The sequence below is a fragment of the Engystomops pustulosus genome, chromosome 1, assembly GCF_040894005.1.
Source record: "Engystomops pustulosus chromosome 1, aEngPut4.maternal, whole genome shotgun sequence".
Lineage (NCBI taxonomy): Eukaryota > Metazoa > Chordata > Amphibia > Anura > Leptodactylidae > Engystomops > Engystomops pustulosus.
In genome coordinates this window covers 255,637,342-255,664,029 of record NC_092411.1, presented here as the reverse complement: position 1 = coordinate 255,664,029, position 26,688 = coordinate 255,637,342, and the positions used below count along the sequence as shown (strand labels likewise).

The 26,688-nt window shown below is 42.5% G+C and overlaps 1 protein-coding gene across 4 annotated transcripts in view; it reads left to right on the top strand.

Annotated features, from left to right (window-relative positions):
* NSUN7 (NOP2/Sun RNA methyltransferase family member 7) overlaps positions 1–25,391 on the top strand; it is a 34,716-nt gene extending 9,325 nt beyond the window's left edge. For 2 of the 4 annotated variants that reach the window (XM_072125178.1, XM_072125186.1), the window contains exons 3-12: positions 8,554–8,612; positions 9,031–9,161; positions 12,129–12,281; positions 12,549–12,732; positions 18,873–19,083; positions 19,568–19,711; positions 22,030–22,131; positions 22,267–22,384; positions 23,620–23,743; positions 24,529–25,391. In XM_072125178.1, the coding sequence (XP_071981279.1) occupies positions 8,554–8,612; positions 9,031–9,161; positions 12,129–12,281; positions 12,549–12,732; positions 18,873–19,083; positions 19,568–19,711; positions 22,030–22,131; positions 22,267–22,384; positions 23,620–23,743; positions 24,529–25,122 (1,820 nt within the window). In that variant the 3' untranslated portion in view covers positions 25,123–25,391. Of the gene's footprint in view, positions 1–8,553; positions 8,613–9,030; positions 9,162–12,128; positions 12,282–12,548; positions 12,733–18,872; positions 19,084–19,567; positions 19,712–22,029; positions 22,132–22,266; positions 22,385–23,619; positions 23,744–24,510 lie in introns of all 4 variants that reach the window. The other 2 variants (XM_072125195.1, XM_072125203.1) reach the window with 2 other exon arrangements.
* The last annotated feature ends 1,297 nt before the right edge of the window (positions 25,392–26,688 follow it).

Below are 26,688 nucleotides of genomic sequence, written 5' to 3'. Positions count from 1 at the left end.
CCATACAGTGAGGAATACTACCGCCATACAGTGAGGGACACTACCCCCATACAGTGAGGGACACTACCCCCATACAGTGAGGAACACTATCCCCATACAGTGAGGAACACTATCCTCATACAGTGAGGGACACTACCCCCATACAGTGAGGAACATTACCCCCATACAGTGGGGGACACTACCCCCATACATTGAGGAACATTTCCCCCATACAGTGAGGAACACTACCGCCATACAGTGAGGAACACTACCGCCATACAGTGAGGAATACTACCATCATACAGTGAGGAACACTACCCCCATACAGTGAGGGACACTTCCGCCATACAGTGAGGAACACTACCCCCATACAGTGAGGAACACTACCCCCATACAGTGAGGGACACTACCGCCATACAGTGAGGAATACTACCCCCATACAGTGAGGAACACTACCCCCATACAGTGAGGAACACTACCTCCATACAGTGAGGGACACTTCCGCCATACAGTGAGGAACACTACCCCCATACAGTGAGGAACACTACCCCCATACAGTGAGGGACACTTCCGCCATACAGTGAGGAACACTACCCCCATACAGTGTGGAACACTACCCCCATACAGTGAGGGACACTACCGCCATACAGTGAGGAATACTACCGCCATACAGTGAGGAATACAGCCATACAGTGAGGAACACTACCCCCATCCAGTGAGGGACACTACCCCCATACAGTGAGGGACACTACCCCCATACAGTGAGGAACACTACCCCCATACAGTGAGGGACACTACACCCATCCAGTGAGGAATACTACCGCCATACAGTGAGGAATACAGCCATACAGTGAGGAACACTACCCCCATCCAGTGAGGGACACTACCCCCATACAGTGAGGGACACTACACCCATCCAGTGAGGAATACTACCCGCATACAGTGAGGAACACTATCCCCATACAGTGAGGGACACTACCGCCATACAGTGAGGGACACTACCGCCATACAGTGAGGAACACTACCCCCATACAGTGAGGAACACTACCCCCATACAGTGAGGAACACTACCCCCATACAGTGAGGAACACTACCTCCATACAGTGAGGGACACTACCCCCATACAGTGAGGAACACTACCTCCATACAGTGAGGAACACTACCTCCATAGAGTGAGGAACACTACCTCCATACAGTGAGGAACACTACCTCCATACAGTGAGGAACACTACCTCCATACAGTGAGGAATACTACCTCCATACAGTGAGGAACACTACCCCCATACAGTGAGGAACACTGCCCCCATACAGTGAGGAACACTACCCCCATACAGTGAGGAACACTACCGCCATACAGTGAGGAACACTACCCCCATACAGTGAGGAACACTGCCCCCATACAGTGAGGAACACTACCTCCATACAGTGAGGAATACTACCGCCATACAGTGAGGAACACTACCGCCATACAGTGAGGAACACTACCTCCATACAGTGAGGAATACTACCGCCATACAGTGAGGAACACTACCCCCATACAGTGAGGAACACTGCCCCCATACAGTGAGGAACACTACCTCCATACAGTGAGGAATACTACCGCCATACAGTGAGGAACACTACCCCCATACAGTGAGGAACACTGCCCCCATACAGTGAGGAACACTACCTCCATACAGTGAGGAATACTACCGCCATACAGTGAGGAACACTTCCCCCATACAGTGAGGAACACTGCCCCCATACAGTGAGGAACACTGCCCCCATACAGTGAGGAACACTACCTCCATACAGTGAGGAACACTACCTCCATACAGTGAGGAATACTACCCCCATACAGTGAGGAACACTGCCCCCATACAGTGAGGAACACTACCTCCATACAGTGAGGAACCCCCAAGTTCCTTTCTTATTCCCAGAGTTCTCTGCCCCATGTAACAAACTGGGGCAGGTTTATCACCGTAAATTTTGGATTCATGACAAATTGAAGTTTTCCTGAAATTCTAAACGAATTTAGAATCGTTAGAATCGATTCGCCCATCTCTAGTCAGAATCGCTACTTTTATATAATTTTGCAACACATAAAGATTTTAATAAAAAGTGATAACAAGTAGTACAGTCACCATAATGGTAGCAATGAAAACACCATCTCATCCCACAAACAATTACACCATACATAGCTCCATACACCAAAGTATGAAGAAGTTATTGGCCTCAGAATAGAGCAAAATTAAGAATTTTGTTTTGTACAAAAGATTTAAAATTTTTTACATCTACTAAAACATAATAGATGCTAGCACATTTTGTGCGGATGTAGACCTTGGTCATCAGCGGTGGAAGGGGTTTGGGTGCAGCTTAATGGGTTATCTGCTATGTGTGATGATGGGGTTGCATGTGCTTTATTGGGTATATGCCTTTTATATAAGGGGTCATCTGTTCAAGCAATTCAAAGTCCTTGCATAGCAGCAAATTGCTAGAAACAAGATGTATCCCACAATCGGAAAGGCTGAGATGTGACATTACATTTCTTTTGGTAAAAACTACTGATGGTGGAGCGGCTGGGAACATCGGAGGCATCTTACAAGTTCTCGTCTGCGGTGAGGTAACCCCCTGAGTACTGGTGCCAGAGAGACTCGCGTTACATGTCTTGCTAACAAGGTTGCTAATTCCTTGTATTGTTCTTTGAGCAATAACAGATAGTCCAGATCCATCTGGTGACACCAAGAAACCGTGTCAACAACGTGTCCCATGTCAAATAAAACCCGCTGTTCACATTGTGAGAGCAAATAGGAGACATTGTGCAATGTTTTGTGTCCATATTTATACAGGCTTCCATCTATCTTCCTGCTATTTACTTTGATTACTTTGTTACTCCTGCTGTGATGTCCCTCCCTATAGGCCGGAGCTGTTATAAATGTGCAGCGGAAAGCTTTGAACCTTTGTGGTGACACTAATGGCATTTGTTATTGTTGTCATCTTTATGTCGTCCGTCCTTAGGATATATGTGGTTATTTTGCTCCAGTTTAGCACCTTTGCTTTATGTATATAATAAAGTTAGGATTGTCTTTATGTGTTCCCTCTAGCATACTCTACAATACTTGGCAAAGTAGACTGCAAATACAAAGGACTTTCCGGATTAGTATATAGATAACGTATCCTTAAATAAAATCTACTGTCAAAATCCATCCTGATAAACCAGTTACACTTAACACTTACTCATAGATCCAGGATGTGGGAATCTTCTTATATTTGTTATCCATGGCTCCTTCCTTCTAAAATCAATTTATACAATTAACCTTATGAACCTGAAGGGCTCTGGGGGCATTACCCCTCTATGCTGAGGATTCATAGGCTGTTACAGTGAGTAAAACATGTCTCTGTCTCACTCTCCCTCGTTCCCCCGTTCTCTTCCCCCTCCCTCTGCCTGTGTAATCTAGCAGCAGCAGGAAGTTCCAGGGCAAGGGAGACCTGCTCTGCTCATTGTAACAGCCTGTGAAGTTACAACAATGGGGGGCTCAGACAGAGGGAGGGGAAAGTGCTAAGGTAGAAAGGTGGAAGGGGAGACTGTGTAACAGCTTTTGTAGCCAGAGCACAGAGGGACTCTGGTAAGGCAATGGAAGAAAGCAATGGATAACAAATATAAGAAGATTACAGTCACGGTGCCTGAATCTAGTAGTACGTTTATTATGCTTGATTTTAATGTTAGATTTTCTTTAAGTATGGCAGCTAACTATGTATCCATATATACATTTTATTTGCATGTCCCGTACCCAGAATCCATATTCTTGAAAAGTGGCCTGCAACCTCCATAAATAGAATTAATTCTATCCGTACCCATGGCTATTGTTGAAAAACCCTTTAAGATATGACATGTTTTCTGCTCATACGAGGTAGAGGAGATTCTGCTCCATAACTCCCTGTCCCTCATGCAGACACATGATGGAGGACAGGCTATAGATTTATGAATAAAGCATACATTTCTGCTGTCTTTGTGTGTGTTACACTCAGACTGGATCCTCTTCCCTCCTCCCTCTTCTGTGGGCATCACAGAGATGATAGTCTAATCTTATTACATTCTAATAGGATATATAACATTGCTTCTTATATTCTTTTTACTGAATTATGAGGGGTTTGTTTAGTGGCCATTCAAGCTCCCAAAGGGGATGACCGCACCTTTCATGTAGAAGATATTCTACTCTGTGTGAATAGAGCAAACACCATGTCAGAAATGTCAGACAATTTCCATCTACTTTAAAGCTGAGTTCTCTATATGTACATGGACAGCTTAAGAGTTGGCCACTTTCCCTCATGTTTTTGTAATGTGTGTGTAAGTGTGGGGGGGCAGGATATTAGATAATTTACCAATATACATCTATTAATAGTTCTGTCTGCTTTCTTGATATGTAAAGCGAGATTCCTGACCATAAAATGGCCGTAGATGATGTGATCATGTGATCTCTATCTGTCCATTAGCAATCGCCCTGCTATTGAGATTGATCTTATATTCATGAATCATAAGGTCCTGGCAGGGCGATTGCTCATGGACAGATGGAGATCACATGACCCTCCATCTGAAGCCATCTGATGAGGTAACATACAGGAGGCTTCACTTTACATATCAAGAAAGTGGATAAGAACTATTAATAGATTTATATTGGTGAGTACACAGACATTACAAAAACATGAGGTAAAGTGGGCAACCCCTTCAATTGTGCTGACCCGTAGCTAGTTTTTAAGGCATTTTATGCCACCATTTGTCTTTACTGACCCCTTTTATCCATTACTTACTTACTGCCTTTTTAAAGAACATATACTGAATATTTGTGTGTATATTTATAATATATACAGTAAATTCGGGTGTTCGTAAGTCGGGGATCGCCTGTACAGTACAGACCAAAAGTTTGGACACTCCTTCTCACTCAAAGAGTTTTCTGTATTTTCAGATAAAAATTTTACATTCACACTGAAGGCTTCAAAACTATGAATTGACACATGTGGAACTTTATACTTAACAAAAAGTGTGAAACAACTGAAAATATGTCTTTATTCTAGGCTCCTTTTGCTTTGATTACTGCTTTGCACACTCTTGGCTTCTTTTGATGAGCTTCAAGAGGTAGTCACCTGAAAAGGTTTTCACATCACAGGTGACCTGTCAGGGGTAATACCGTAGTTGGGATTTCTTGCCTTATAAATGGGGTTGGGACCTTTAGTTGTGCTGTGCAGAAGTCAGGTGGATACACAGCTGATAGTCCTACTGAATAGACTGATAGAATTTGTATTATTGTCAAGAAAAAAGCAGCTAAGTAAAGAAAAACAAGTGGCCATTATTACTTTAAGAAATGAAGATCAGTCAGTCCCAAAAATTAGGAAAACTATGAAAGTGTCCCCAAATGCAGCTGCAAAAACCATCAAGTGCTACAAAGAAACTCACTGACATGAGGACTGCCCCAGGAAAGGAAGACCAAGAGTCACCTCTGCTGCGGAGGATAAGTTCATCCGAGTCACCAGCCTCAGAAATCGCAGGGTAACAGCAGCTCAGATTAGAGACTAGGTCACTACTGCACAGAGGTCTAGCAGCAGACACATCTCTACAACAACTGGTAAGAAGAGACTCTGTCCAGCAGCCTTCATGGTAACATAGCTGCTAGGAATCCACTGCTAAGGACAGGCTACAAGCACAAGAGACTTGTTTGGACTAAATAACACAAGGAATGGACATTAGACCAGTGGAAAGCTGTGCTTTGGTCTGATGAGTCCAAATTTGAGGTCTTTGGTCCCAACCACCGTGTCTTTGTGCAATGCAGAAAAGGTGAAGGAATGGACTCTACATGCCTGGTTCCTACCGTGAAGCATGGAGGAGGAGGTGTGATAGTGTTGGGGGGCATTGCTGGTGACACTGTTGGGGATTTATTCCAAATTGAAAGTATACTGAACCAGCATGGATAAAACAGCATCTTGCAGTGGCATTCTATTCCATCCGGTTTGGATTTAGTTGGACCATAATTTATTTTTCAACAGGACAATGACACCTCCAGGCTGTGTAAGGGCTATTTGACCAAGAAGGAGAGTGATGGGGTGCTACACCAGATGACCTTGCCTCCACAGTCACCAGACCTGAACTAGTGCTAAGCATCTCTCGGAACTCCTTCAAGACTGCTGGAAGACCATTTCAGGTGACCAAGTTCATCAAGAGAAGCCAAAAGTGTGCAAAGCAGTAATCAAAGCAAAAGGTGGCTGCTTTGAAGAATGTAGAATATAAGACATATTTTCAGTTGTTTCACACTTGTTTTGTTAAGTATATAATTCCACATGGGTTAATTCATAGTTTTGATCAGTGTGAATCTACAATTTTTATAGTCATGAAAATATAGAAAACTCTTTGAATGAGAAGGTGTGTCCAAACAACTTTTCTTTACTAGAGGAGATATATCGCACCGTTTCACCCACGTGAAAGTTACAACATGTGATTCTGGTCATGTAACTGATCCGCTCCTGAGATTTCAATAAGGAAAAAGTCAGATATGTGGAAATGTAACCTCAGAGAGAGACTTTTGTGAGGAGGTTTGCTGGTGGTAACAGTATTTGTTGCTAGCTACCAGCTCATTGCTGTATTTGATCAGTGTTATTTTTCTTGTGATAAGACTTTGCAAATACTGATAATACTAAGCGCTTGCATAGATATATTTTGATTGTTTCCAAACAAACTATTACAGTAAATTCCATGATGTGACAAGGAGCACGCATGTAAATTCCTATCATGTGTAAGCAGGGAATGTATCGGTTGTGTCTTCTCACGTTGTAATGTCCACCTGGACGAAGACGTGTCAATTGCTGCATATTGTGAGGATCTAACAAGTTGCCCATACACATAAGATTTTGATGGCCTTAATGTATCTGTCATACATAGGAAAGGTTTTTCAACTTAATCGACCACCAAAACAATATCTAAGCGATGGTCATCTGTGTATGGGAAGTTTTCGGCTGCAGTCTGATCTGCATTGGACTGACAGCTGTAACATGTGTATGATAATGAGCACTGGTGAGTATAGGGAAGGCTTGGACCCTACCAGCAGAGCTTTGTCTATTTCTGAGCACATTGGAAAAGGCTGTTTAGACAGCATGCACATGGATCTCTGCAAACCTTACTTACTATACCTTGGGGAACGTGTATCAAACTTTTAGCTTGCCTTTTTCTTGAATTTTTGCTTGTGCTCATTTGTACCTTTTGCACCTAAGACAGTCTCCATTCGAAGTTCGCCATTGCATTGTCTACTTTTCTACAGTGTTCCCTGAGTTGCCACCTGAATCCGGATGAAAAAGTCGCAAAAAAGGCGCAAATTGTGTCATAAAATTTGGCTTCCCCTGCCCCTGACCAGGTGTAGAAATTTGCTCGTAAATCATTGTGACTATTGGAGACTTTTTGCTAATTTTGTTTTAAAATGTTGCTAATTCACTAAAGACCAAATGACACATTTATCAATAAGGGAAAAACGCTAAGATACATCTGACCACAAGAAAAGCCAAGAAAAGTTCCAAAAAACAGATGAACAAAGCTGAGCAGATTGTACATAGTGTCCTATCTGCAGACTGCTTAATAAATGTGCCCCTATGTTCAATCTTCTCAACTCCTCCTGCTCTATATTGTGCTGCCTGAAAACAGGAGACTATATATAATCTGCACCTGCTTCTCCTGCTATATAACATACTGCCTACAGAGAGGACACTATATACAATTTGGTCAGGTCTTCCTGCTGTATAACATACTGCCTGCAGATAGGACACTATATACAATTTGGTCAGGTCTTCCTGCTGTATAACATACTGCCTGCAGATAGGACACTATATACAATTTGGTCAGGTCTTCCTGCTGTATAACATACTGCCTGCAGATAGGACACTATATACAATTTGGTCAGGTCTTCCTGCTGTATAACATACTGCCTGCAGATAGGACACTATATACAATTTGGTCAGTTCTTCCTGCTGTATAACATACTGCCTGCAGATAGGACACTATATACAATTTGGTCAGGTCTTCCTGCTGTATAACATACTGCCTGCAGATAGGACACTATATACAATTTGGTCAGTTCTTCCTGCTGTATCACATACTGCCTGCAGATAGGACACTATATACAATTTGGTCAGGTCTTCCTGCTGTATAACATACTGCCTACACACGGGATACTGGGGCACATTTACTTTCAGGGTCACCGGAGATCACAGAAAGTGCAATGTTCGTCTATAATAATGCATGCGGCGATACACTATGTTAGTGCGTCTGAAATTATGAATGTGTTGCTTCCCCACTCAGCTGCGCCACAAAAAGGTGGTGTTCGACACAATTGCAGCGCAGACACTTCGAAAATACCTGTGCAGGCCTTTTTTAGCCCCGAAAAGTCGCACATTCCAACAAAAGTGCAGCGCACGACCCTTAGTTAATGAGCCCCAATGTGTACAATCTGCTCAACTCTTCCTGTCCTATAACATGCATGTGACAGATTCCCTTGAAAGGCAAATAATTCTTCCATATAAATCTTCTAAATGGCTGCTCATTTTCTTTCTTATTTACAGACCAGGATCTTCTTGAAACCATTTTACTGGTCAGTGGCTTCTATCATTCTCAACCTCTAGTAAGTACCACAAGTGAGAAAGCTCATATAATAATCAGCGGGGGTTTAAATGCGGTACCAGAAAGAATGACCTGGGTGCGGGTGGTCCTGTACTGGGCATTACAGGTCAGGTCCCTCCATTCATGGCTTACTCTACAGATATACCATCCAGCTCATATTCTGAAACAAAACTTTGAAAGTGAATACATTATAAATATTATTGTGCCTCCACGACCCAGACACCCCTGGCCCATGGCTAGTCATGGCTAGTTGCTAGAGGCGTTAATATGCTGGATTGGTTGTACAGTAGCCAATTCAGCAATATATCTGGGATGTGTGAACCTGAATGGGAAGTTCGGGTCCACTGATCTCTGATTTATAAAAGTTATACATGTATAAACATACATACAATATACCTAAGACTTCTCTATTTCTTTAGCCAGATGAGATGACAAGTCTGGTCGTAGTGATGTTATTTGACTTCCAGTATCGAAAGTTTCAACCTCGCTATGTATCCAATAAGGAAGAAGTTATAGATGAAGTACAAGAAATAGAAGCACTTCTTGACAGGTGAGTCACACATCTAAAATTTGGACTGTATATTAGAATTTATGTATCAAAGTAGAGATGTTTAAGGCTGTGCTAAGGAGAGGAAGACTCATACCTCAACCACTAGTGGGAAAAGAGGAAGTCTAATGGTCAAATCATCATCTTTGAAGGAAACAACTGGGTCCCATTCAGCGTGGACAGGGTCAGCTCCAGGTTTCAGTATAGACCCCTGGGTGACAAAGCCTCAGTGGGCCCCTTTGCAGTGAACTCACGTGGCGGCATTAAAAATCAAACTAAAACAGTCTCCTGTTCCCTAAAATATTCCCTATTTTCTCATACCAAACAGCACCCTCATGGTTATTTTATATACAACCCCCTCACACCCTATGGATTCATTAGAAACAGCCCCTATCACCCCCATGGACTCCTTATGTACAGCCTTATGTGGGCCCCCCAGCAGCCCTTGGCCCCGGCACTCGCCCAGGTATGCCTAGTGCTAGCGCCGGCCCCGAGCGTGGATGTCCAGTAAGGGTGAGTGTAAGTATTTTTCTTTGCCAACTTGAGTTCACTGTTTACTTTTGTACAGCCCATGGTTATGTGATGCAGTAAGTAGTGGTTACTTTCTCTGAGAAGCACATTTCATGGCACCACAAGACAAGGGAACTGTTTTCTCTTTACTCTCTCACATAATCACAGTCCATATTCTGTAAGGGCGAGCTAGATTCATCTCCTTGCAGTTACGTGACCTGTAATGTTAAACCCAAATAATATTTATAGGGCTGAGGTCCACCTGGTGTCTGATTGCGAGGGACCTGTAACAATAATAATCTTTACACACAATGGAGAACATATGCAAACATAATAAGACATTACAGGGTGAAAACATAGTCATATGGAACAATAGTCCATGAGGATGAAGAGTTGATATAAGGGGTATAAGAGCTTGTATATTTTAATGAATCATTCTGTTTGAACCAGCCATCAGCCACCATCTTATTTATAGAAATCAAGGTCACTGAGGCTGCAGAGAAGCCTGGAGCCTGGAATTTGGTGTATGCCGGATAAAGGACAGGAGAGGCACATAGGATGGGTTAGTAAAGAGAGTGCAGTTATGGAGTGTCATAGACCTGACTGAAGAGATGGGTTTTAAGAGCATGTTTGGTGCGTTGGAGAACTGGTGCAGCTCGAGAGAAGTCCTGGAGACATGAGTGGGGGGTATAAATTAAGGAAGATAATACTCTAAGATCAGTGGTATATCGAAGAGCAGAGGTTGGGAGATAGATTGAGGTGAGATAGTAGAGGTAGGGAGGTGCAGCACTGTGCAGAGCTTTGTGGATGAGGGTGATTATTTTAAACTAGATTCAGAAGGAGAAGAACAACCAATGCAGTGACTGCCACAGACCGGAGGTATCCGTGTAGCTTTTGGTTTGAGAGAAGAGAGTTTAGTAGGGAGTTACAGTAGTCTAGACAAGAGTGAATCAGAGTGACTTAGCATTTTAGAGGTTTCAATTGTAAGAAATGGGTGTATTCGAAAGATGTACTTTACTTTCTGTACCATCACTATCCCATCCCCTTGTAATCACCGGACCTGAGGTGGAGAGAGAACCATGTGATCGGTGTCACGCCTAGTACCTGAAGATTTGATTGGGGTAATAGCAGCAGATCTGGGCTTCCTAAATGAGCTGACATGAAAAATGTAGCTGAACAAACAGTGCACCTCTGCTCAACTCTTCATATAACCTCTTTACTCAAAACACACTGGGACTCATTTACTAAGGGTCCGAATCGCGCACTTTTGTCGGGTTTCCCGAATTTTTCTGATTTGCACCGAATTGCCCCGGGATTTTGGCGCACACGATCGGATTGTGGCACATCGGCGCCGTCTTTCACGCGACAGAAATCGGGGGGCATGGCCGTCGGAAAACCCTATGGATTCGGGAAAACCACAGAATTTTTTTAAAAAATTGCGTCGCAATAATAGCACTCACATACACCGAGACGGAGAAGGTGAACTCCGGCAGACTTCAGCGCAGCAGCGACACCTAGTGGACATCGGGTGCACGACCTTAGTGAATCCCGGCAGAACCCGAATCAGCGCCGGAGAACGCGCTGCTGGATCGCGACTGGACCGGGTAAGTAAATCTGCCCCATTATTCCAAAAAGACCCTAAAGTATTGTAGTCCTAGAAAACCCCAAAATAGATTGAACACATTACCTATTGACTATTGTTATGTAACATATCATATTTGCCTTTGAATAAGATAAATCTTTCATCCTTCCAGTTGGCAGCTCATACAATACTATGTAGACAGAGGCGTTAGCCTTCCTTCCTCTATAATGCTTACATATTTTTATTGGTTTAAGTTGACATTTGAAAATAATATTTAAAACCACGTTATAGAAATCTAACACCAAATCTAAAATATATATATATACATAAGATTTCTTTATTTTGGTTGTACACTGTTGGTACTTTTGTAGAAACAAGTGTGGAACCACTGTGCTCCTGAATGGATAACACTTAGGGTAACTTCTAAGCAAGTACTCACTGGTAATCACTGTTACAAGGGGTATGAAGGCCTCGCGGTGAGCACATCTACCCCTCACACTGCCACAACCACTGATCTGGAAATGCAGATGTTAAATACAAGTCTAACTTTCAGTCCTCTAAAATGTTATGTACTTTTGCAGCTGCTTCTTGACATTGAGCTCCATTGCTTTACACTTGTGCCCACAATGCTCGAGTCCTTCTCTTATACCCGTATCTAACTTTGCCTACGTGCAGGCAGTATGAACATTACTACATCTTGCTGGATGTAGCACGTCCTCAGCGCTTTTATGTTTTGTGTAATAAACCCTTGAACACATACTCCTGTTTTGTGCTTAGTTTCCCAATGTATAAGACGGCTTTGTTATATAATGAGTGGAAGCGACGCCTCCATGCCTTTATTTTTCCAGAGCTTAACCCTTTTATGTTTCTTCATTAAGCTATAAAACCAAGCTGGCTGCAGCCCTTGCAAAATGCCGAATTAAGTATGCAGCTCCAACCATTGAGTATATATTACCCGAGACTGTACGGAAACAAGAACAAAGAGCCTCTACATTACCAGTGTATGCCTGGATTAACACAGCCAAAGCCAGGTAACTATCACTGATGAGAAAGTATGGAGCATGGCGCTAGGATATTGGGAGATAAGTTGGCAGTAATACAGTAGCCAAGGACTAGAAACTAATTGGGAAGTGGTGTCCTCCTCAATGCCAGGGTAGACCCTCACTTCTGCTTCTCTGTATGACACAAGGGGACTATATCTATATTCATAGGACTTGACCAACAAACATCTCAGTTCAATATTGCTCTTTTTATTAGTATTTTGACGATTTAATTTTTGTTCTGCTTTTATTTTCCAGTATCACCGAAGTTTATAACACCTTAAGGCAAGAAGGGTTCACCCAGATTGACTCTCCCTCAGAACTGGGCGCTTATACGTATTGCGTGGACCAACATTGCCAAGATTTACTCATTTTTCCTCCACATTTAAAAGAGGAACTAGGAAATATGGGCATGGTTGTTCATAACCTGCTGATATTACAGGTAGGATTGTGCCCAGTAAAGATTTTAGATTTAAGGGTTTATGTTGTATGGCTGGATTCACATTATGTCTTGTGTATATGCTCAGCCTATACGTTCGGGAAAGCTCCCGAGCGTACTCATTGACATATAGTGCCAGATGGAGGCAGAGTTGTTGCCTCCATCTGAACAGTTTACGTCACATACGGTGAAAAAGGCAGGATGGAAAGAAAGCTACGTCTATCCATCCTGCTCCCTTAGGCCATAGAAGCCTAGAGGGAGCGGATGCAACTTAGTGCATGCAGGAGCTTCAGCTGCAGAGTGGATACGTTCTCAACAGGAGGGAGGACACCGGTGATGTCATTGTCCATATAAGCACAGTGACATCAATGGGGAAACAGCTCGTAGTACGTCGTCACCTGCTGCTGTTGTTCACTCCATTGGGGGGGGGGATCCCCAGGCAACATATGCCACTGTATATGCATATAGTGGGATATGTCTGTGCCATACGTTGTAAGGACACGTCGGAATCCGTCCAACGCGTCCTTACAATGTATGGCACAAAACATGTTGTGAACCCAGCCTTTAGCCACATTAGTCATTATGCAATTAACCAGACAGTTTGATAAATCTGGAGCAGTTTAAAAGGAGTCTATCACTTCCTCGGCCAAGTATTATGAACAAATGGCTGCATGTTCTAGAGGAATGCACTGTGATTTCAACTGATTTTGTTATTTTTGTCCATTCTGGCATTTATGAGAAATTCCCATTTTTATCCCTATGCTAATGAACAGTTGATGCACCCAAGGCGTGTCCTCAGCATTGGGAGCACTGCTAATCCTCCTTGGATCACTACCCTTTCCTTGAGATAAGCAGCTAATTTGTCATTTAGAAGAATGGGGTGAAAGGAGAGGGAAGTGATGTAGGTGGAAATAGCAGTGCTCCAGGTGTTGCTGACACTCCTGCGTACACGAACTATCACATTAGCATATGGATTAAACTGGGAATAACTTGGAAACCACACAATCCACATAGAGACATGTCAGTGATCACAGTGCAATTCACTACAACATGTTGCCAGCAGATTTTATGGCCTGGTGGAGCTGGTAAACTCCATTTAAGACTGTCCATTTAATTGTGTACTGTCTAACTTTAACCAGCAAACAGGTGCGGGGCAGCAGCCAATATGACAATTTTTAGCTCTGCTTGAAGAAAAAAACTTATGTTGACCTTATTGGTGAATAAAGGAAATCTCTCTAGGGCTGCTGCTTTTTCTTCTACTACTTCTACTTAAACCAGCAGACAATTATTATACAAGATGATTGGGAAAGCAATCAGATACATCAGATGAGACTGGACATGGTCCCCAAAGTGATTGTATCTGATATATGGAGGTTAGAGACGCAGCAGCGCAGCAATATCCCTGTTTAATACAAGTCATTATCATATAACTTCATCAGTGTTTAGTGCTTCAGTAAATGACAGAAATCACACTTCGTGCACATGGTCCCAACCACAAATGTTTGTATTATGAGATTAGTATCTGGTGATGGATGCATAGAATTAGCAATCTCCAAAAAATCCTCGCTCATCATTGGAGATCCCAGTGCACTCCTGGCTTGTATAGATTTTGGGGCACATTTCCGGTCCCTCGGAGTTCCCGAAAGTGCACTGTCCGACCAGAATGCAAATCTGCCGCAATTCACTAAGATCGTGCACCCGATTTCCTGCATGTGTCGCTTCCTGCTCAGGTCCACCGGAGTTCACCTTCTGCTTCCTGGTGCATGTAAGTGCATTGTCTTGGGACACAATTTGAAGGTTAAATCCCGCACTCAGTCCGAATCAGTAAAATCATCCGACGGCCCGCCCTCCCCCCCCCCCCATTTCTGTCACATGAAAGCAGCGCAGCTGCGCCACAATCCGATCGCGTGCGACACAATCTCCTTCTAAATACCTGTCAAAGCCGCGCAAATCCCCAAAACGTCGGAAAGTCCAATGGAAATGTAATCCGCGGAACCTTAGTAAATAAGCCCCTTTGCGTGTGATAGGAATATTAGATTGTGAGCTCTTGGGGTCAGATATGATGGGAATGATATGTTGTGTGTGATATAGAGATTAGATTGTGAGCTTCTAGTGTCTGGGATGATAGAAGTGATACAACTGGGGGGGGGGGGATATATCAATATTCTGTCTAGTGTTATCTTTTTGCAACTTTATAGTTGCACTCTGATGCACTCCACTGCCGTGCAACTTTTTAGGCTGCCATTCTTGCACTTGCACCTTAAAAGTCACAATAGAAGCGGAGTGTGTGTGAAAAGGTGCACGTTGTTGTCTTGCACCTAAAAAGTTGCTAAAAGAGCACCAACAAGCTAGACATAATGGTGATATATCTCCCACCCCATTGTATGTGATAAGGTTATTAGATTGTGAGTTCCTGTGGTCAGGGATGAAGGGGGTTATGTATATGTGATATGGAGATTTCATTGTGAGCTCTTGGGTTCAGGGATGAATGGAGCAATATGATGATTAGATTGTGAGCTCCTGGGGTATGGGATGATGGGAGTCATACTTTTTATGTGATAGGAAGATTAGATTGTGAGCTCCTGGGGTCAGGGATGAAGGGAGTGATATATTGTATATGATAGGTAGATTAGATTATGAGTTCTTAGGTTCAGGGATACAGGGAGTGATACTCTTTATATGATATGAGATTAGATTGCGAGCTCCTGGGTTTTAGGGATGATGGGAGTAATACTATTTATATGATATGAGATTAGATTGTGAGCTCCTGGGGTCAGCGATGAAGGGAGTGAAATATTGTATGTGATAAGGAGATTAGATTGTGAATTTTTGGGTTAAGGGATGAAGGGAGTAACATGAAGATTATATTGTGAGCTCCTGGGGTGAGGGATGAAGGGAGTGATACTTATATGTGATAGGGAGATTAGATTGTGAGCTCCTGGGTCAGGGATGATTGGAGTGATACACTTTGTATGATATGAGGTTAGATTGTGAGCTCCTGGGGTCAGGGCTGGCCAGTCATGTACATTGCGGCACCTGTACATACAGCTTATATTTGTTCTTTCTGTAACGTTGTACCCGCCATGTAAATATTATTGAATATCTCAACATATTACAAGTACATAAGTACAAGTTCTTTTCGTTTCTACCAAGGCATCACCCGCCTTATGCAACCTTTTAACTTGCTGCGATCCATCCAGGGTGCAAAAAGGATGCCGTGCACATTCAAGATGCGACACTCAGTGTCGGCATAAACTTATAGACTGACGTACGTGCATTGTGATAATAAGACCATATAATGGAATGATCATTGGAGCAATACCAATTAAAGTGACAGAGTGACGAACAGCCCCAATAACTTGTCTCCGGCTTGTTAGAGAGGCAGAATGTTTGCGTCATTGTATACTTGTATCTTACAAGGGATATTTGTCTTGGAAGCAGTTCTGTTATCCTGGAAGGGAAGCCAAACATAAAGGAAGATGTAGAGGAGCAGGGAGTGATTTATATCTCCATTGTACGCTCTCTCCAGACTTGGAAACCTTGTGAACGCCGCAGAACAATATCATGGCATGAGAGAGAGGGTTGCGTGGCAACATGTTTATGTCGGGGCAGTTTATCATTGCCGGCAAATTCTGCCCCAGTTTGGGAGCTTGATCTTTTAATCCCTGGAAGGACAATGGAAACATAAAATATAGCGCCATTCTCTGGCCGATTTTACTGTCACTGCTGCCGGAGCAGAGATAGTGTAGGAGTACAATGAATTGCTATGGAAACTGGTAGAAAGGCATAGATCACTGGGGATGTGTAAGACATGCAGTCTATTGTCTAAGGACACATTAAAAGGTTTCTGCTCTGGGAGAATGTCTAATATCTTGTGTGCATGAGAAGTCTGTTATCTACTTGTTGCGGTTTTGATGTTTCGCCTTGTAGCAGGGAGTATGGTCCGGATTGATATAGTCCTCAGATCTACCTCCATCTGCCTTTGGAGCAGATTTATTAAACCTTTCTGGTGCAGACTTAGACCCAAATAGAAACCTGGATTACACTGGATGTTATCTTTTAGACCAGTCCATGTTTTATCCAAGTATTAGTTGGCTAAATTTGCACCAGCATTTTGCATCTTTACAAACGCCCCTTTTTTGGCCCTACTTTGCGATTAGTCAGTCTTATGTGGTGCTCCAGCCATTATACAGTGGGGGAAAAGGTATTAAGTCAGTTGCCAATTGTACAAGTTCTCGCACTTATTGGGAGAACTTGCACAATTGGGGGCTGACTAAATACTTTTTTTCCCAACTGTACATGGTATAGAAGTGGACTTTTGGCTCAACACTGATTCGAGTGAGAGGTCCGGAGTGATGTACCGTCACTGATCTGATATTCATGACCAATACTGGGGAAAGGGCATCCATGTCATTACCCAACAAATCCTCTTTAAAGAGTAAGTAAACTTTCATCAAACTTTATAAATGAGTAGTACAGACAGAGATCGCAATAACGCCTCTACTGGCGTCTATTACGCTTGTAAAGGCAGAATTACTCCTCAATAAAAGTCCCAAGTGGATAAAACTGCATGGAACTTTTTACTTCTCCTCAATGAATAGTGTCCAATAATATAGACCATAAGAAACTTTTTTGAACAAATTATTCCACTTTACTTCATCGTTAGCAGGTACAAATGATTCTTCTTAGTATCATAAAATAATTTCATCATCCTGTATGGACAATATAGCTTGCAAAACACATTCCATAGTGAGTGCAAAAGTAGCAAATGCAGGTCAGCCGCTCATTAGGCATAATGTAGAATTCAATAGTACATACACTCACGTAGTTTTGTCCTTGGGCAGAGACTCATATTCCTCCGACCACTGAGTAAGACGGTGTAAGCCACATGAAGTGACGTTTCGGGGGACACACCCCCTTCATCAGACATGTCCTATCTTTCCTCAGAATATGGCGCCCTACACCATATATCACTATGGAGAGGGGCGGGGAATGTGCCCGCTGTACTACTCCTCCTCAGCTAAAAATACTTCTCAAAAATGATAAGAGGAGTATTATTACCCTTCTGGAAAAATGTTAGTGCAACCTGAGTACAGATCAGAATAAAAAACTTTGTAATACACTTTATTTAACAAATCTGTTTCCCCTTTTTAAGCACTTTGTATCCTGTATCCACTGAAACTGAGAGGTACAGGAGTCTGATAATGTGTATAATGACACTTTACAGACAGTCCCTGGATAGTCTAATTACCCCAGAGAGATAAATCATATCAAGGGAATATTCTATGGGTATGGAAAGAGATAATCATTAGTCTTCTTATCTGTCTGAGGTGAACAGAGCTCTCAGTGCTTTCAGATACACTGCTCACTACAGGAGAAAAAAGTGTAAAAAAGGCACAGAGAAGCTCCTTTACTTAATAAAGTATATTGTAAAGTTTACTGCGTGTTATCATCTTCTCTAATTATCTCTGTAATTATTAAAGGAACTCCTTCAAAGGTTTATTTACTTTTTAAAACAAAATTTGGACACATTGGGGCTTATTTACTAAGGGTCGTGGATCACACTTTCGTCATGGTTTTCGGGATTTGCGCAGCTTTGACAGGTATTTAAAAGGGGTTGTGTCGCACGCGATCGGATTGTGACGCAGCTGCGCCGGCTTTCATGCACTTACATGCACCAGGAAGAAGAAGGTTGGACCTGAGCGGGGAAGCGACACATGCAGGATATCGGTAGTGCACATCTTAGTGAATCGCGGCACAGTGCATTATCGTCGGACAATGCACTTTCGTGAACTCCACGGGACCAGGTAGGTATATGTGCCCCGTCGTGGGGATTTTATCAAGATATGGAGCATCTTGCGCCAGTGTCCCAACATTGTGCTTCTTAGTGTATCCAATGCACCAAGCCCTGCCACCATGTGCCCCTCCACTCCCGTGTGTGTGTGAGGGGGAAGGGGGTAGTCACTATTGCTTGCAGCTCAATACTCTCTATATTACATGTATATACCTGCATCATTGATCTATAAAATCACATGATCATAAAACCGTATATATCACAAAATATCACCGTACACTGATGCCTTGTAGTAATATAATGATGTATATTTATCAGGTGATAAGTATCCACTCTCTTACACCCCTAGGACAAGTCACACAGCCTTGCCGCACATTCAGTAAAAGCCTTGCTCACCGAGGACAATGACGTTATAGTGGCCAACCCTTACTCGGTCTACACCATCGCTCACATTTCTGCACTGACTGGGCAGTTCTCTGGTAACATATATGTGTGTGGAGTGAAGTCCGAATCGAGAGAAGAAGAGATGTTGGAGCTTTTTGGCAACATGGAATGTAGAAGTAAGTTTGTCAGGTTCTGCCCCCTTATATGTGGAGAACCCAGCCGGGTGCTTCCCTTGCTTTATGTCCCCCATTGGGTCTCTCCGAAAGTATCCACAGACTTCTTCAGGTAAGTTGATTGTAAATCACTGACACGCCCCCTTTCACTGCCAATGAAAGGGGCGTGTCTATGACTTCTACACCGCTTTCAGGGCGGGTCTAAGACTTTTACACAGCTTTCATTGGCTGCCTTATAGGAAATCCCCACAACGGAGGTCATAAAACAACAAAGACAGACATGACTTTGATTATATATACTGTGCTATATGTAAATTAACTTTTTGGGGGATCATAAGTTGCTTTAAGACTTAACTACACACTGGTCTTATATAATAATAATATATTAGCCGTATAATGTTCATTACGTGGGAGTTGGGGTCATTGAGGGCTTTTGATAACTGGTGCAGATCATCTCCATAGACTTACCACCTCCTTTACCTTCCAGATATTAAATTGCTGAAGGAGAGTTTCCCTGACCTGGACCCCTCTGACATCAGGCTACAGAAGGCTAAAGTCCTCCTCCTCCTGCCGCAGTGTTCAGGGTCCGGCGTCAGTGACCCAGTGGAGTTTATCTTACAAGAACATGGAGGTGCCGGAATATTTCAGCTTGAATACAATTTTTATTGTTTCTTGATTGTACACAGACAGTGATCCACCTAAGAGTCCATTGTACTTGTTATCAGGCCCAATAAACAATCCCCGGCTTCTAGACATTAGTCACATGAGGACACCACCACGAGGTAGCAGGGATTACTGCAAGGCACTGCAGGGATTTATGGGCACCTCTTCCTCCAGAAGAAGATCTAAAATGTGTGGGGCACCAAGCAAAAACATATTAGATGGATAGATAGAATAGATGTGGATATTGTAGGGGTGGATAGATGCTGTAGATATGGATAGACAATGACAATATAGCTAGATGTGGCAGATAGATAAGGGCTAGGTGCATATTACATCTTGTAAAACAATATCGCAGTGTGATTTTTTTTGAAAATCAAAACAATATGTTCCTATATATATACAAATAAGAACACATGTGTAGTTACATATGAGGTAGAGGGATAGTTGGGTCCAATGTGCTGATGGATAGATTTGCGACAAATAGATAGACAAACAAAGCTGATATTTTCTCCCACCCTATTAGGGCAAAAGAGATGCATCTCTTTGACATGTAGTACTATCTCTATCCTGCACGTGTCACTGTTGTTATTGTATTATTTAGTGAGCCTCTTCTCCGTCCTAATGATGTGGCTCTTTTATACAGTTCCTCGTATTGTTTTTTTTGCTTATTAATGTACACTCTGGCTCCAATCAGAAATGTAGATATTTTTACTAATTTATTAAACAAAAAATCTGAACTATCACATAGTGATAAGTATTCAGACCCTTCGCTCAGTATTGAGTAGAAGCAGCTTTTGGGCTAGTATAGCCACGAGTCTTCTTGGGAATGATGCTACAAGTTTTTCACACCTGGATTTGGGGATCCTCTGCCTCTTCCTTGCAGATCCTCTCCAGTGCCCTCAGGTTGGATGGTGAACATTGGTGGAAGCTATTCTTAAGTCTCTCCAGAGATGCTGAATTGGGTCTAGGTCCGGGCTCTGGCTGGGTCAGTCAGGAATGGTCACAGAGATGTTCTGAGGTCACTGCTGTGTTATTTTAGCTGTGTGCTTAGGATCACTGTCTTGTTGGAAGGTGAACCTTCTGCCCAGCCTGAGGTCCAGAGCATCTGGAAGAGATTACATCCAGGATATCTCTGTACTTGGCTGCATTCATCTTTCCTTCAATTACAACCAGTCCTCCTGTCCCTGCCCCCATAGCATGATGCTGCCCCCACCATGTGTCACTGCTGGGATTGTATTTGGCAGGAGATGAGTAGCGCCTGGTTTTCTCCACTGCTAAGAATTAACACCAAAAAGTTCAATCTTCATCCCATCTGACCAGAGAACCGTATTTCTCATAGTCTTGGAGCCCTTCATATGTTTTGCACACTGTACGCGGCTTTCATATGTCTTGCACTGAGGAGAGGCTTCTGTCGGGGCACTCTGCCATAAAGCCCCGACTGGTGGAGGCTCCAGTGATTCCCATCTCCCTACTATTCTCTGGAGCTCAGCTCAGGCATCTTGGAGCTCTTCTTTACCTCTCTCATCAAGACTCTTCTCCCATAATTGCTTAGTTTGGCTGGAATGCCTGGTCGAGGAAGAATTGTGGTTATCCCAAACTTATTCCATTTAAGGATTATGGAGGCCAATGTGCTCTTAGGAACCTTGAGTCCTGCAGAAATTCTTTTGTAACCGGTTAGATCTGTGCCTTGCCACAAATTTGTCTCGGAGCTCCTTGGGCAGTTCCTTAGACCTCATGATTTTCATGTGCTCCAGCATGCACTGTAAGCTCAGAGTTCAGAGACTGTAAACTTATATAGACAGGTGTGTGTCTTACCTAATCAAATACAATCAGTTTAATTAAACACTGCTGGACTCCAATGAAGGAGTAGAACCATATCATCAGAAGGAAATAGAGAGCATGTGAAAAATATATGTGTTTCACAGCAAACGGTCTTTTTTTTGTTTAATAAATTAGCAAAAATATCTACATTTCAGGTTTTTTTGTCAAGATTGGGTGCAGAGTGCACATTAATGAGGAATAAAAAGATCTTACCAATGGGCTGCAATAAAACAAAGAGTGAAAAATGTAAAGGGGTCTGAATATTTTCCATACCCACTGTATTTCTAATTCTGCAGTGTAATCATCATTTGTCAGTCCTATATTGTCGCTGGCCTGATCCTCTGCCCCAGCGCTGTGTTATAATGAAGCCTATAGGAGTGTACATGAATGTATGTTATACTGTGGTATAAGCGAGCATCTGTTTGTAGAATGAATTACAATTTCTGTCTCACCTCTCTCATCTAGATACGGCTCTGCTCCAGGATCTCTCTCAAGGATGCATATCCACTGACAGACTCAATGGTTTGGCCAAACAACAACTATCGGAGCTCAACCACGCCATGAAATGTAAGAGCTTGATACCAGGATGTTATATTCTTTTAGAGGGCTGCTTGTTTGAAGTCAGGGTCCCTAAAGGACAAGAAGTAACCCTGCACACAATCCTGTGTTATCATTCTCTCCTTTCCTTTCTTCTGGTTTCAGTCAGTAAAGTGCAGGCGATTGTATACGGCACGTGCTCCATTTATCCAGAGGAAAATGAAAATGTCATAAGGCAAGCCCTTCACCTCAAATCAGAAGGAATCAAAGGGCCTTCATACAGGTAGGATTTCTTAAAAAAAAAAAGATTCCTTCCTGAATTTAAAGGGAATCTATCATCTAAATCCATCATGATAAACCAGGGACACTTAAACATAGATCCAGGCCCCGGGACTGTGGTAATCTTCTTATATTTGTTATCCATGGCCTTCTTCCTTCTAAAATCAACTTTTAAAATTATGCTAATGAGTAAGTGTCCCAGGTTTATCATGTCTAATTTTGATGCTTTCTTTTGCTTTAAAGGGGATACCCCCTCTATTTGATTTGGGCCCATTAATAAGAAATAATTGTATAGAGGATACATTGGGGCTTATTTACTAAGGGTCCGCAGACGCACTTTCGTCGGACTTCCCGACGTTTTCGGGTTTCGCACACTGTGACAGGTATTTAACAGGGGATTGTGTTGCACGCGATCGGATTTTGGCGCAGCGTAACCGACTTCATGCAACAAAATACGGGGGGCGTGCCGTCAGACGATCAGACTGGTTCGGATTGAGCCCAGCATTTAACTTTCAAATTGTGTCGCAAGACAAAGCACTTACATGCACCAGGAAGAAGAAGATGAACTTTGTCGGACCTGAGCGGGGAAGCGACACATGCAGGATATCGGGCGCACGAACTTAGTGAATCGCGGCAGAGTGCATGATCGTCGGACAATGCACTTTTGGGGAACTCCTCCGGACGGGTAAGTGAATGTGCCCCATTATATTCCCTTGGGGCAACAAAATGGGACGAACATCTTCATCTGTAGACACTTACGCTGTCTTACAATTCAATAACCTATGGGCTCCTAGCACCACAACAGAGCTACTGCCTATGTATACATCCTGAAATGACTCTTAGTCTATACAGTAAAGCTGAAAGTGCGAGACTGAAAATCGGCCAGCATGAGCACTGGAATATTACATTTTTATATGAATAGATAGCAAAAGTATACACTAAACCTTATTTCAAAAATCTTGAAATGTCATGTTGTCTACACATTTCCTTTTAAGACGTTATTCTCTGGACACTGGTTCACCTGGGCTCAGGACCCCCACCTATCATAAGAATAAAGAGGCTGCATTGCGGATCTAGTTTTTGCCACTTTTTATGTCTTTTTCTCATGGCTGAAGGAATCTCTATATAGTTCATTGGTTGTAAAGGGCAATACTGATTATATTCTGCACCAGTGCGTTTGACACCTATTATCTGTATTCCTGGGAGTGTAATATTTCAGCCTTATATCATGTGTTCCAGGATTAGCGCTCCTCTTATACCTCCGTGCTCTTCGGAAGACATCGAATCAGCCTCTGATAACTTTCTTAAAGTAGAGCCCTCAAAAACTTCCAATGGTTGTTTCCTTGCAGTTTTGACAAGGGAGGTGAGTCCACAAGATGCATATATTCCAGTTGAATTTACCTTCCCCAATTACTGTATACTGTTTAGCTGTACTCAAATGAAATGTCCTTAAATGGTCACTAACTTATTAACTACTAACTTTTTAGTACTAGAAACGACTAAAAATGACTTTCTCCACTTCTGGATTTTTTTTCTCCTGTCTTTGGAGCAGATGAGAAAAAGTCTGCAGAAACATAAGAGAAAAAGCTTTCAGAGGGAAAAACTGCAAAAAATTTTAGAAAACAGAGGTTGTGTAATGGTCAGAAATAGGATTATTCTTACTAAAGTCCCAGGATCCCCATTTATTTAAGAAAATAACATATCCTATACCCTATCAGTAATGGCTGAGAGTGTCTTTTAGGACAGAAAATTGTTGCCATTTTGGATCAGGGGGAAGTTTTTCCATCTGGTGGTCATGTAGGATAGCAAAGAACAGAGTTATTTCAGAAATTGATTGCCAAAATCTTCCCATTAGGAAAAACCTCCTCTCGATCCAATATGGCGGCTTTCAGGTTGATGGCCATGTTTTGGATCATGCCTAAAAAGTTAGGCCCCTCACCAATTACTTGCTGGGGGATTGAGATCTGTCATTTTCCCTTTGGTTCCTAAAATAAATGGGCATCCTGGGACTTTTGACTTCCCCCGTGCACAAGTCCATAGATTTATGCAAAGTTTATTAAAAGTGAGGTTTTAAAATAAAGCAACTAGAGATCATTCAATGTTTGTTATTGTGATTTTATGATGATATAGACAGTATCTCTGTCTTAGAAGGATCCAACCGAGTCTGTCTCCGTGAGCGATGTCTTGGCTCGAGCCGCCTCTAAGGGTCTTCTTGATGGTACTGGCGTTCCGAAATCTTCTAAACGGGAGAAGAAGAAGGCAAAAGCGACACATAAAACTACCCTGGGTCCGTCGGTATCAGAAGTAAAAATCAATGAGTTCCTGAATAGAGAGAATAATCTGTTCAGTCCAAGAATACAACAAGACCCAAAGAACAGTTATCAAATGAGAAAACCAACAAAGCTCGGAGCGATTCCTACAAACAACAAAGCAGTAAAAACCACCAATGGTCAAATCTCGAAAATGTTAGAAAGACAACCGACCATTGTCAGGCCTAAACCAGAGGAGAAGATTGTCTTGAAGCCGGTCCAGATCATGTTGCCCCCAGTATCAATTCCATTATCGATGACTCCTACTATCAAGATGCGAAGTCCAGTCCATTATTACCACCACCGCTGGCACGTGGGATCCCGGAGCACCAGCGCCTTACAGAGCTCCTACATACCCACATTCCCAGCAACCGGAAGATCCAAGGAGGCTCCACCCTCTACTGCGTTTTGGAATCCTAAACCCTGGCATTGAACAATTTATTTGAGTACCGTAATATTTGTGATGTTGTTCTAATTTTTACTAATTTGTTGCATCTCTATTATTTTGTATTTCTAGTGTGTAGTTACCAGTTTTGTATCTTATAGCTAATGTGAAATTACATAACATGTGGATACAATGGATTTTCCCTATTGTGTTTTTACGTGTCAGTCCTCGATATTACCAGGAAGTAGCTTTTTTTTTATATTAAACAGTAGCTGTTTTAGATTACATAAAGTAATAAAGCCTTGGTCCTGATTTAAGGGATTGTCTGGAATCAGTAAAGTGACGGAGTGCAAAATCCGAGGCCTTGAATGTCATTTTTATCTGGCGTCAGGTTCCAATAGCATTTGTTGGGTATAGAGCTGAAGCATCCTGTGTACCCGTGTCAGTCTCCTCTCCACATTCACCCAACATTCACCCTCCACTTCCTGTCAAGTGCATAGGGGATGATGTGGAGGAGAGGAAGAATGCATGAGGAGACACAGGCACACACAGGCTGCAGCTGCCCCTCCCCTCCTTCCCAAGACTCGCCACACACTGCTAGCAGGGAGACGGGTAATGCAAAATAAACTTTTGTAAAGTACTGCAATGATTCAGAATGCTGACAAAGGCAGTTTTAAAATCAGTATAGCACAGGCTATTGGAAGAGCATATGAATGTCCATTTTTCTGGTCCTGACAAGCCAATTTTGCTGGGGGATTGTTATTACATATTGGGGGCCGTCAGAATGTATGGCACTGGTGGTGTTTCCTAAACAACCAATCAGATCACTGCATTTCTCTTTTAAGTGCCACACTTTTTGCACATGATATCTATACTTGTACACTCTATACAGTATACACTGTATATAGAAATACATTGTACAACAGAGCATATAACATGTTATTCCCACCTCCCGGAGATGATGGGGGAGTTATCAAAGTTCATTTCTTTTTCTGCTACTCCACACAAATAATGATTGGTACAAGTTATAAGTTATGCTTCACCTAAACTATACAAAGTAACTATTTAGCTGGGGCTTCATAACGTCTTTATTCCACAGAATAATTAAGTAATGTGGTTGAACATAGAATCTACAGCCACATCCAAAAGAATACAGCAAAACTTTGTGCCATTCATTGCTTATAACTCTAGCTTTTTAAGATACTGAAATCATTCCTGTATGTTCTGGGTCCTGAGAGTTATGTATACCGGAGATCAAAATTGGAGAACAATGTATAATTGTTATACTTGGGACTGTTTATACTGGGGAGCTGTGTATACTAGGGAGCTGTGTATACTAGGGAGCTGTGTATACTAGGGAGCTGTGTATACTGGGGAGCTGTGTATACTGGAGGGCAGTGTATACTGGGGAGCTGTGTATAATGGGAGCACCTAGTATATGGGGAGCTGTGTATACAGGAGGGCAGTGTATACTGGGGGGTGCTGTGTATACTAGGGAGCTGTGTATACTGGTGGGCAGTGTATACTGGGGAGCTGTGTATAATGGGAGCACCTAGTATATGGGGAGCTGTGTATACTGGAGGGCAGTGTATACTGGGGGGCTGTGTATATGGG